Source organism: Nesoenas mayeri (assembly GCF_963082525.1).
Source record: "Nesoenas mayeri genome assembly, contig: SCAFFOLD_36, whole genome shotgun sequence".
NCBI classification, from domain to species: Eukaryota; Metazoa; Chordata; class Aves; order Columbiformes; family Columbidae; genus Nesoenas; species Nesoenas mayeri.
Window position 1 is genome coordinate 481,867 of NW_027659963.1, and position 12,736 is coordinate 494,602.

Consider the following 12,736-nt stretch of genomic DNA (forward strand, 5'->3'; position numbering starts at 1 on the left):
CCCAAGCTAGGGGGGGGGGGGGCTTGTGCTTGCAGGGGGGCCCCACCGGGATGGGGGGACCCTCGGTGGGGGGGGCTTTTGGAGGGGGGCGCTGGTCCATTTACATCCATATTACAAGGAAAATGTGTCTCTTTTTGGGGGAGATTGTGAGGGGTTTTGGCAACAAAAAGTGTCAGTCGGGGGAGGTCCCCACTTTGGATGGGGCCCCCTCAGTCTTGGGGGGTTCAGCCCCGCCCCCCCCTTCGCCCCAGCTCAGTGCTGCCAATGATACAGGGGCCCCCTCGATGGCTTTTGGTGGGGCCCCCCTTCAAAATAGGCCCGTGTCCTCCCCACCTCCACATGTGCAGGGTGGGGGGCACAAGGAGCCCCCACCCCCCCAGGTCCAGTGCTTTTGGGGGGGCACACGGACCCTCATGTCGACACGGGGTGGGGGGGCACGAGGGGCCCATGTCCAGCTGGGGGGGCTCAGAGGGGCCCTCGTGCGAGGCTGCGTCCTCGTGCAAGGCCGGGTCTTTGCCTCAGGCTGGATCCTCGTGCAAGGCCAGGTCCCCGTGCAAGGCCGGGTCCTCGTGTGCGGGGAGGACGACGTGCGAGGCTGAGGCCCCGTGCAGAGCGAAGTCCCTGTGTGAGAACGGCCCCGGGGGCGAGGCCGAGCCCTCCTGCGAGGCCGCCATCCCCGCAGGCCCGGACCCCCTTCTGAGGCTGCTGCCCCCCGGGGCGGGTCCCTCGTGCAAACCCTCGTGCGAGGGGGGTCACAGCCCGTCGGGCTCGGCCCCCCCGGCCCCTCGCGACCCCCGCCCTCGGCCCTCCCGCAGGCTGCAGCTGTTGAGGTTGCTGTTGAGGGGAAGCGGCTCTGGGGGGTCGCGGAGGCCGCCCCGGGGGGCTCTGCGGGGAGGGGGGGTCAGTTGGGGAAATGGCAGAGGGGGAACGAAGTGGAGGGAGCAAGGGGACCTGGGAGACACGAGAGGGGGGAGCACAAGAGTTGGGGGGGGCACAAAGGGACTAGGGGGACACAAGGGGGGTCACCAGATGAGGGAGAAACACGGTGACTGGGGGGGGCTAAACAGGGGGGTACAAGGGAGGGAATGAAGTGCAGGGTACGAGGGCAGACGGGGGGCACAAGATTTGATGGTTCTGTGATTCTTGATTGATTTGATTCTTCTGTGATTCTTCGATTCTTTGATTCTGTGATTTTGCGGTTCTTTGAATCTGTGATTCTGCGATTCTATCATTACATGATTCTATGGTTCTGCAATTCCATAATTCTTTGAGTCTTTGATTCTGTAATTCTGTGATTCTATGATTCTGTGTTTCTATGATTTGATTATTATGTGGTTATTTGATTTTTATTATTCTCTGATGTTTTTAGTCTTTGATTTTTTTGATTCTATAATTAATTGATTCTATAATTTATTGATTCCAGCATATTATGATTCTTTGATTCTACGATTCTACGATTCTACGATTCTTTGATTCTATGGTTCTTTGATTTTCTGATTCTACAATTATTTCATTCGATGACTCTGTGGTATGGATTTGGGTTTTTTTTGCTTCTGTGATTCTATGATTCTACAACCCTGTGATTCTGTAATTCCATGATTCTGTTATTCTCTGATTCTATGATTCTACGATTCTTTGATTCTGGGATATTAGGATTCCTTGATTCCCTGGTTCTTTCATTCTAAGATTCTACGACTCTAAGGTTCTATGATTCCTTGATTTCATGATTCCATGATTCTTTGATTCTGGGATATTACGATTCCTTGATTCCCTGATTCTTCAATTCCAAGGTTCTATGACTCCAAGGTTCTACGATTCTTTTATTCCACGATTCTACAACTCTTTGATTCTTTCCTTTGAGCCCAGAGCAGTTTGAAGCCTCCAACCCTCCTGGACCCCCCGTGTGTCACCTGCTCCATCCTCGGCTTGGCTGGAGATCCCCAGCGGTCCCCTGTGGGGTGACAATGGGGCCCTTTGTCACCTCACTGGTGACACCGCCTGTGGTCACCACGGCGCCGGGCCCAGCTGCACTTTGTGGCAGGACGACGATGGGACCAGTGCGAGCCCCGAGCACAGCCCACGTCTCTTTAGAGTCACAGACTCATTTGGGTTGGACGAGACCTTCAGATCGAGTCCAACCACAACCCGACTCGAGCTGCCGGGGGCAGATCCGTGTGAGGAGCTCCCGAGCTCATCCCGCGTCTTTTTTTGGGAGGAGCTCCCGAGCTCATTCCACATATTTTCGTGGCAAGGAGCTCTTGATCTCAATTCACGCCTCTTCGTGGGGAGGATCTCCCAGGACCATCTCACATCTTTCCCTGGTGAGGAGCTCCCGAGTGCGTCTCAAATCCTGAAGACTTTCCTTTTTGCTGAAGCTTTTCCTTTTCACCAAAGCTTCCCCGCGAGCTGGAGCAGAGACCCGCCCAGCCACCCCGGGTGGCCTGGGAGGAGGTGAATGTTCCCCAGGCCATCAGACCTCGACGGCAGCCCGACGAGGTGACCAGGTTCCGGCTGCTGCCGCATGAGTGAGGGGCCAGAGGGGACAGCGGGGCCAGAGGGGACAGCAGGGACAGAGGGGACAGAGGGGACAGAGGGGACAGCGGGGACAGCGGGGACAGAGGGGACAGCGGGGACAGAGGGGACAGAGGGGACAGCGGGGACAGCGGGGACAGCAGGGACAGTGGGGACAGAGGGGACAGCAGGGTCAGCAGGGACAGCGGGGACAGCGGGGATAGAGTTGACAGCAGGGACAGAGGGGACAGCGGGGACAGAGGGGACAGAGGGGACAGCGGGGACAGAGGGGACAGAGGGGTCAGCAGAGACAGCGGGGACAGAGGTGACAGCAGGGACAGAGGGGACAGCGGGGACAGAGGGGACAGCGGGGACAGCGGGGACAGAGGGGACAGCAGGGACAGCGGGGACAGAGGGGACGCGGCTTCTGCTCAGAGGCATAAAATCACCTCAAAACACAAAATGGTGGCCCCAGGGGCACAAAATCACCTCAGGGCTCAACATGGCAGCAGAATCACCTCAGGGCTCAACTGGCGGCCCCAGGGGTGTTGGGATCACCTCACGCCATTAAAACCCTGAGGAGCAGGTTGAGAGGAGGGAACGGAGCTGGTGAGGGGCTGGAGAAGGAGGGTGAGGGTGGAAATTGGGGGTGATTTCTTCCCCAAAGGGCTGTGGGGCGTTGGAACAGGCTGCCCAGGGCAGTGCTGGAGTCGCCACCCCTGGAGGGTGAACAGACGAGCTTCTTGGGGACGTTTTAGTGCCGGGGCTGGGTTAATGGACTCGATGATCTTGAGGGGCTTTTCCATCCAAAACAGTTGGCTAATTGGCTGATTTTGGGCATTCCTGCGTAGCCGCTCTCTCCTGGCTGGTCGGGCCGGCTCGGGGGGACACGGGGGTGTCTCTGCCAACATGGGGGTTCATCCCGGCTCCATTTCTCTCCCTGCAGCCCTCAGGATCCTGGAGCGGGACCCCGACCCCTCCACCCGTGCCCTGGCAGGTCAGACCATGCTCCTCCTCACCACCAGGACGAATCAGCCAAGACAGCAGCCGACCCTGTGGTCCCTCTGCTGCTGGCACCGCTAAGCCTGGCTTAAGGGCAGCTTTTCTCACCGAAACACCTGCATTTTCTGACAATAACTCTGGAAAAGGAGCCCGATCAATGGCGTCCTTCAGCCCTGGGGTGACGGCGGCGTTTCTGGCCTCTCCGGACGCCGTTTTTCTGGAAATCCCCCAGATCCTCAAGCTCAGGGACGTGAAGTCAGGATTTTTGTGCTTGCATCTCATTTGCTTTTTGCTTTTTTGGGGGTGTTTTGATTGTGCAGATGGTGTTGGCGCTCCCCTCTGAGCAGGGGTGGCACAGACCCCTTTTCACGTTGTTTAAATAAATTGTGTCAGATCAAGATTCTCCCACTGGAATCAACAGACGCATTGTGGGGAAGATCCCAATTAAGGAAATTCACGCTGATAAAAATGCCAAGTTTATCTCCATTAAGCAGCAGCGAAGTCCAGCCCACAGGGCAGCGAAACCCCCGTTATTTTGTGTTTGAGAAGAGCCCAGGGAGTTCACCTCAGTTTGAGAAACAAAAACAGGGCAAAATGGGGATTTTGCTGCAAACGTGAGAACTTGAGCATTCAAATGTTTCATCCGGAGGTCGCTCAGGGGGAATAAAATGCTCAAGGCCCAAAGGGATCCGTGGTAAATCAGCGACGGGTGTTTTGATTTCGGGTGCAGGGGAATGGTTGGGTCTTTTCAAACACAAATTATTTAGGGATTCTAAAACCGGAGGGAATTGGGGGTAAATTGTGGTGCAGGGAGGGAAAAGTGGGAGACGTGTCCCCCCCGTGATCCTCATGTCCCCTCCAGGTCCCCTGTGTTCCCCCAGCCACTGACTGCAGCCAGTGTAATGATATTGTTGGGCTTTGGGGGTGGGTTGTGCATTGGAGAGGGACTTTTGTGGGTTGTTGTATTTCATTGTTTTTTCTGTAAATAGTTTTGTTTCTTTGTGTGCTTGTTGGTTTTGGTAAATATATTGGTTTATGTTTTTTCAGACCTGTGCTCTCCGTCATTTTCCTGTATCTGCAGAGCTGTGGTTTCTGCTCGCTCTGGGTTCCTGGGGCTGGAGGTGGCTGGGGGTGCTGGCACGGCCACCCCGGGGACAGGGGGTCCCTGTGCACAGAGGGGTCCCACTTGCAGAGACATGGCACTGGGCACCGGTGGATTTGGTTCATGAGTTGCTGGAGAGCGGTGTCCCCACCAGCAAAGCTGTCACCAGCAACGAGTGAGCCGTGAGAGCCTTGGGAACGGCTTGTGCCAGGATCAGGGAGAAGGTTTTGCAGCTGTAGGTGCTGCTCTTTAAGGCTCTGAACCTACACATGCGCAGGGCTCTGGAGCTGTTCCCCACCAGGCTGGTGTCAGGACCGCGGTTGCTCCCAGCTTGCAGAAGCGTCTGGGCTGGAGCCAGTGGGAGCTGTTCCTCTCCTCTGGACGCAGGCAAGGGCATTCAAGTCCTTCTCAAATGGTGGGGCCCAGCCCGACACACAGTGCTCCAGGTGAGGCTGCAGCAAGCCTGGACCCAGTGGGACAATCCCTTCTCTTGGCTGGCTGGTCGGGCTGTGTTTGACGTCCCCAAGACGCCGTTTGCCCTCTCCGAGCCCGGGCACGCTGCTGGCTCCTGAGCCGCTGCCCCCCAGCACCCCAGATCCCTTTCTGCAGGGCTGCTCTCCAGCTGCTCCTCTCCCCATTTAGACTTGTGCAGCTGTTGCCCCCTTCCAGGGGCAGACACAGCATTTGGGTTTGTTACACATCAACCCATTCGTCATCGCCCAGTGCTCCAGTCTGTCCAGATGCCTCTGCAGGGCCTCTCGTCTCCTGAGAAACTCAACATGGAATCACAGACTGCTTGGGGTTGGGAAGGACCTCTGGAGATCACCTAGTCCAGCCCACCTGCTAGACCGGGTTCACCAGAGCAGGTGGCACAGAATGGCCTCTACGTGTGTTCTGAGTGTTTCCAGAGGCGGAGACTCTCCATCCTAGAGAAGGCAGCCTGTTCCAGGGCTCTGGCACCCTCACAGGAGAGAAGTTTCTCCTCCTGTTGAGACAGAACCTCCTGTGTGTCATTCTGTGCCCGTTGCCCCTCACCTTGTCATTGGGCACCACTGAAAAGGGTCAGGCCCATCCTCTTCATACCCACCCTGGGGATATTTAGCAGCATAAACACGATCCCCTGTCAGCTTCTCTTCTCCAGGCCAAACAGACCCAGTTCTCTCAGTCTTGCCTCTTCAGAAAGAAGCTCCAGAGCCCTCATCATCTCTGTGTCTCTCCACTGGACTCTCTCCAGCAATTCCTTCTCCTTTGTAAAGTGCTGTCGAGGGTTTAGATTGTGGGGGAGAATAAAACGTTGGCAGATGTATTGTTAACCTCCTCTCCTGCCTCCGCTTCCCCCTTTTGCCCCTCCCTCTCCCCCTTCCCTCTCAGGACAGGTGATCAGGAGGGAAAGAAGGACCGATAGAAGAGAGTTGGTAAAAATTAAAGATGTTTTACTAATGCTACCGATAAGAATAGAGAAAATAATACAAAATATAGAAAACCAATCTTGAAAATCTCCGCAATTACAGAGCCGGCACCCAAAGTCCTGGATTGGACTCTGCAGCCAACCGGAGCTGGATTCAGTCTCTCACTAGGCCTCAGTTCGCAGGGATGACTCACAAGGTCCTCTCCTAATGTCGGCCATAAGTAGAAGGGAAAAAGTAAAGGCAAAAAGGGAAAAAGGGGCGAGATCCTCATGATCTTCCACTTTTATATGAATTATCCAGGTGAATGGAATGTTATACTCAGTTGGTCAGTTTCTTGGTCACCTGTTTCTCGTTGCCCCTCTCACGAGATGTCCATCCATGCTTATCAATGACCTCGCATTGCATTGCTATGTTCACCAAAACATGTATCTGGTTTTCCAGGAAAATGCAGCTGATGTGAAGCTTGAGTTGAGAGGCAAATTCACTAAAAGAGGATCTTGTTTTTTAACAAAACCAGGACATTCTACACCTTATAATATGCCATTCACCGAATATTTAAACCTTATCAATAAAATCTATCAATACAATCTAATTAATCACTACTATATACATATATATACATATATATGTATATACACATATGTACATATATATTCAGGAGTAATTAATCTTAATCAGTGGACCATCCTTTGAAAAGTTCATTAAGTTCATTTTGTCACAGCAGCCTTCCAGGGCAGGAAAAATGGTACAAGTGCATCTCATGACCACTGTTTGTGGGTTAAAGACATCAACTTCGAAGAAGTTGTCAGGCACCACTCCAAGAAGCTAGCTTTGGTTTCATCATCACTGTCTTGATCTGGAAGACACTTATGAAACACTGTCAGGTCCTTGGGAAAAACAATCCCAGTAATGGGCTTGCCTTTGCCTGAGGCAGGAGTAACCCAGAGCACCTTTCCTAACATGTTTTTCATGTGTACTACAGGGACTTTATCTCCTTCCACAGGATGAAGAATCTCTGATTGGGCAGGCCCGGCTCGGTTGGTTGATCCCCTGGTGTTGGTCAACCACGTGGCTTTTGCTAAATGTGAATCCCAGTTTTTAAAGGTTCCACCACCAAGTGCCTTTAGTGTAGTTTTTAGCAAACCATTGTACCTTTCAGATTTCCCAGAGGCTTGTGCATGTTATGGAATATGATATACCCACTCAATACCATGTTCTTTGGCCCAATTGTCTATAAGATTGTTTTTGAAATGAGTACCATTGTCTGATTCAATTCTTTCTGGCGTACCGTATCATCAAAGGACTTGCTTTTCAAGGCCCAAGATAGCATTTTGGGCTGTAGCATGAGGTACAGCATATGTTTCCAACCATCCAGTGGTTGCTTCCACCATTGTAAGCACATAACGCTTACCTTGACGTGTTTGTGGAAGTGTAATATAATCAATCTGCCAAGCTTCTCCATACTTATACTTTAACCATCGCCCCCCATACCATACAGGATTTGACCATTCATCTTGTTTGATTTTGGCGCAAGTTTCACATTCAGGAATAACGTGTGAAATAGTGTCCATAGCTAAATCCACCCCTCCATCGCGAGCCCATTTATATGTTGCATCTCTACCTTGATGCCCTGAAGCATCATGGGCCCACCGGGCTAGGAAAAGTTCACCTTCATGTTGCCAGTCCAAGTCCACCTCAGCTACTTTAATCTTAGCAGCTTGATCCGCTTGTTGGTTGTTTAGATGTTCCTCAGTGGCTCGACTTTTAGGCACATGAGCATCTACATGCCGAACTTTCACAGGCAGGCTCTCTAGCCGAGCAGCAATGTCTTGCCACAGTGTGGCAGCCCAAATGGGTTTACCTCTGCACTGCCAGTTGCTTTTCTTCCACTGCTGTAGCCACCCCACAAGGCATTTGCTACCATCCATGAGTCAGTATAAAGTATTGGCCACTTCTCTTGTTCAGCAATGTCCAAAGCCAGCTGGATGGCTTTCACTTCTGCAAACTGACTAGATTCACCTTGTCCTTCAGTGGCTTCTGTAACTTGTCGTGTGGGACTCCACACAGCAGCTTTCCACCTTTGATGTTTTCCTACAAGACGACAGGATCCATCTGTGAACAGTGCATACTGCTTATCAGTCTCTGAAAGAGTATTATACGGTGGTGCTTCTTCAGCACGTTTTACTTCCTCCTCATCTGGAGACATCCCAAAGTCTTTGCTTTCTGGCCAGTCTGTAATCACTTCTAAGATCCCTGGACGGTTGGGACTTCCAATTCGAGCTCGTTGCGTGATCAGTGCAATCCATTTACTCCACGTAACTTCAGTTGCATGATGTGGAGAGGGAACCCTCCCTTTGAACATCCAGCTCAGCACCGGCAGTCACGGTGCCAGGAGGAGCTGTGCTTCAGTACCGATCACTTCTGAAGCAGCTCGAACTCCTTCATATGCTGCTAGTATCTCTTTTTCAGATGGAGTATAGTTGGCCTCAGATCCTTTGTATCCTCAACTCCAAAAACCTAAGGGTCGACCTCGGGTTTCTCCTGGTGCTTTCTGCCAGAGGCTCCAGGTAAGTCCATTATCTCCGGCTGCGGTGTAGAGCACATTTTTAACATCTAGTGCAGTCCGAACTGGTCCAAGGGCCACTGCATGAGTTATCTCACGCTTAATTTGTTCAAAGGCTTGTCGTTGTTCAGGGCCCCACTCAAATTGGTTCTTTTTACGAGTCACTCGATAGAGAGGGCTCACAATCTGGCTGTAGTCAGGAATATGCATTCTCCAAAAACCTACAATGCCCAAGAAAGTCTGTGTCTCCTTTTTATTAGTAGGTGGAGACATTGCAGCAATTTTGTTGATCACATCCATTGGGATCTGACGACGGCCATCTTGCCATTTTAGTCCTAAAAACTGGATCTCTCGTGCAGGTCCCTCGACCTTGCTTCGTTTTATGGCAAAACCAGCATCCAAAAGAATCTGAATTATTCTCTCACCTTTCTCGAAGACTTCTTTCGCTGTGTCGCCCCATACGATGATGTCATCAATATACTGCAAGTGTTCTGGAGCTTTACCTTGCTCCAGCGTGGTCTGGATCAGTCCATGGCAGATGGTAGGACTGTGTTTCCAGCCCTGGGGCAAGCGATTCCACGTGTCCTGGACGCCTCTCCAGGTGAAAGCAAACTGCGGCCTGCACTCTGCTGCTACAGGAATAGAGAAAAATGCATTAGCAATGTCCATTGTAGCATACCACTTAGCTGCCTTTGACTCCAGTTCAAACTGCAGTTCTAGCATGTCAGGCACAGCAGCACTCAGTGGTGGCATAACTTCATTCAGGCCACGATAGCCCACAATTAGTCTCCACTCGTCACTAGACTTAGGCACTGGCCAGACTGGGCTGTTAAAAGGTGAGCGAGTCTTACTGATCACACCCTGGCTTTCCAATTGACGGATCAACTTCTGGATAGGAATCCAAGAGTCTCGATTGGTGCGATATTCCCGACAATGCACTGTCGTGGTAGCAGTTGGCACCTGCTGATCGTCAACCATCAGCAGTCCTACAACAGAAGGGTCATCTGAAAGACCAGGCAAATCAGACAGCTCTTCAATTTTCTCAGTGTCCACAGCTGCTATACCAAATGCCCACCTATACCCTTTTGGGTCCTTAAAATACCCTCTCTTGAGGTAGTCTATGCCAAGGATGCACGGAGCATCTGGGCCAGTCACAATGGGATGCTTTTGCCAGTTTTTTCCAGTTAGGCTCATTTCAGCCTCTACAACAGTCAGTTCCTGGGATCCCCCAGTCACTCCAACAATATTGATGGATTGCGTTCCTTTATAATTAGAAGGAATTATCGTGCACTGAGCACCAGTGTCCACTAAAGCTTTGTACTCCTGGGAGTGTGTTGTACCAGGCCATCGTATTTGTACAATCCAATAAACTCTGTTATCCCTTTCCTCCACCTGGTTGGAGGCAGGGCACCTCTAATTTCTGTTTTGCACAGTCTCTGGGTGTGAATTAGAGGTTCCTTCAAGATCATCAGAATCTCTTCTGCTCCTTTTGTAAACTGGAGCAGCCACCTTCCTAGGAGTTTTTCCTTTGATCTCACGTACTCGTTCTTTGAGTTCTGAGATAGGTCTTCCATGCCACTTATTCATGTTTTCTCCCTGCTCACGTAGGAAGAACCACAGTGAACCTCTTTTTGTGGGCTGGCTCTGTCCTCGCTCTCGAGATTGGAAACGCCTTTTCCTAACAGCTGAAACATAGGTTTGTGCAGGTCGTAAATGGTACGTGTCTTCTCTGAGTTCTTTGATTTCTTGCAATAGCTTTTCAAACCGGTCATCAGATTTTTCGCACAGTTTCTCCACAGCAGAGACACAAGCCCGTAGAGAACCAGCAAGGCTGTCCTCAAAGTCACGGAGCTGCTCAATCACTTCAGTAATATCTTGTCCACCTCTAGATGACCAGAGCATTCCTGCCAATGACTTAGCATATGCAGGTGATGCACTTTGTACAAATCTGCGCCACAGAGGTCGTGAACAATTGATTCTATCTGGGTCTGTTCCCTCTTGGCTGTTTGGTCCAAAATAGATGATTTCTCGCACAGCTAATTCTCTCAGGAACTAAATACCTTTCTCCATAGTATTCAATTTCCCTAACTTGGATATACAATCTTCCTTGTAGGGAAATCTTACTTTCATAGCTGCCAGGAGTCGGGTCCAGAGAGTAGTGGCATTAGACTCTCTTGAAATTGCCCTATCAATGGTGGAATCTCTTGACAGAGATCCCAGCTGCCTGGCTTCACCACCTTCCAGTTCAATTGTATCTGCCCCATTGTCCCAGCATCGGAGCAGCCAGGTTAAAATATTCTCTCCTTCATGACGACTAAAGTCTTTTCGCAGATCTCTCAGCTCACCTGGAGAAAAGGACCGAGTGGTGGTCACTTCATCTCCTCCCTGTCCTGATGGTGCCCCTTGGGTTGATGTTGGCCCTGTGCCATCATCTGCTGCACGGGTAGTCTTCCTAGTGACTTTCTTACAACCAGCAACTGATGCTGATATGGGTTTACCATCATTTGATTCATTTCCAGAGTCTGAATGACTGTCACAGTGATCGCTATGGTTACAGCGGCAACAGTGCCCAGTGTGTGAAGAAGGGGGGGCTGCCTTTAAGGCTGCAGAATTATTGTTATCACTAGTGACCTTGGCAGAAGAACTCTACGGAGGAGCTGTACCTTCAGCCTGCAAAGGCGTTGGGGGGGCAGCTTTCGCTGTTTTGCTCTTCCTCGAGCGGCCAGGAGTGCTTTTTGCTAAAGCTTCCGAAGACGCACCGCAAATCTCAGGACAACAAAGAGACGCAAACCTCCTGTTGAACGCCATTTCTCTTAACAGAAGCACAAACTGACACACATTCAGCAAACCAGATAACACCATCACAGTTCTATCAAAACTCCAAGGATATTCAAAGCTCTCTAAAACATTTGCGAACTGTCCTAGCGAAAAAACGAAAGTATTGTTAGTCAGCCTTTCTAAAGATTCGCTTGACCAATTAGCAAACACAGAGCCGTACTGCTCTTTAATCTCTCCTGGAGGCTTTTCAAGGTAAAGCAGAAGCGAGTAGAAATTCATTAGTGGCTGCAGTATAATGAAATAAACCAGTGACAAACCACACAGTATCATCATGAGCATTGTCCAGTTCCTTGTTGTTATATAATGAATACTTCGATTTAAAAAGAAAGCCCAGCACAGATATGGAATCAGTGAGCACAATGTAGAAAATAACTGATACAACTTATGCCGTAACATCATTAAATCAATGTAATTCACTTTGCTTGAATACAACCAAATAATATCCGAAGCAAACAGATGCGCGAGTATCACAACTCTATGAGTTGGCACCGTGCCAAGAAAATTGAAAGGTACGTCAGAGCAGTAGAAAAGCCAAAAATCTCCAGATTTACCCCTTTCTCTTGCCCCACGTTGGGCGCCAATTATCTGTCGAGGGTTAAGATTGCGGAGTGACAATAAAACCCTGGCAGATGTATTCTTAACCCCCTCTTCCCCCCCACTTCCCCCTTTTTGCCCCTCCCTCTCCCCCCTTCCACTCAGGACAGGCGATCGGGAGGGAAAAAGAAGGACAGAGAGAAGAGAGTTGGAAAAAATTGAAGATGTTTTACTAACGCTGCTAATAAGAATAGAGAAAATAATACAAAATATACAAAATCAATTTTGAAAGTCTCAGCAACTGCAGAGCCGGCACCCAAAGTCCTGGATTAGACTCCACAGCCAACCAGAGCTGGGTCCAGTCTCTCACTAGGCCTCAGTTCGCAGGGAAGACTAGCAAGGTCCTCTCCTAATGTCGGCCATAGGGAAAAAAGGAAAAAGGGACGAGATCCTCGTGATCTCCCATTTTATATGAAGTATTCACGTGAATGGAATGTTATACACAGTTGGTCAGCTGTTTCTCATCGCCCCTCTCGCGAGATGTCCATCCGTGCTTATCAATAAGTTTGCATTCCATTGTTAGGTTTACCAAAACCTGTGTCTGGTTCTCCAGGAAAATGCAGTTAATATGAAGGCTTTAGCTGACAGGAAAAAATCACTGAAAAAGAAACTTGTTTTTAACAAAACCAGGACATTGGATCCACACCCCATCACTCCAGGAGGTTCATGGATCCACCAGGTTCATGGGTGATTCCTGAGGACCATCCAAGTGTGGGC

General features: G+C 50.5%; 1 protein-coding gene across 1 annotated transcript in view; it reads right to left on the bottom strand.

Moving 5' to 3' along the window:
* Positions 1-752: 752 nt before the first annotated feature.
* LOC308052529 (aurora kinase C-like) overlaps positions 753-12,736 on the bottom strand; it is a gene marked incomplete at both ends in the record, with an annotated part of 74,928 nt that continues 62,944 nt past the window's right edge. Inside the window, 1 exon segment of the mRNA XM_080364608.1 lies at positions 753-885. Coding sequence (XP_080220734.1) covers positions 753-885 — 133 coding nt within the window.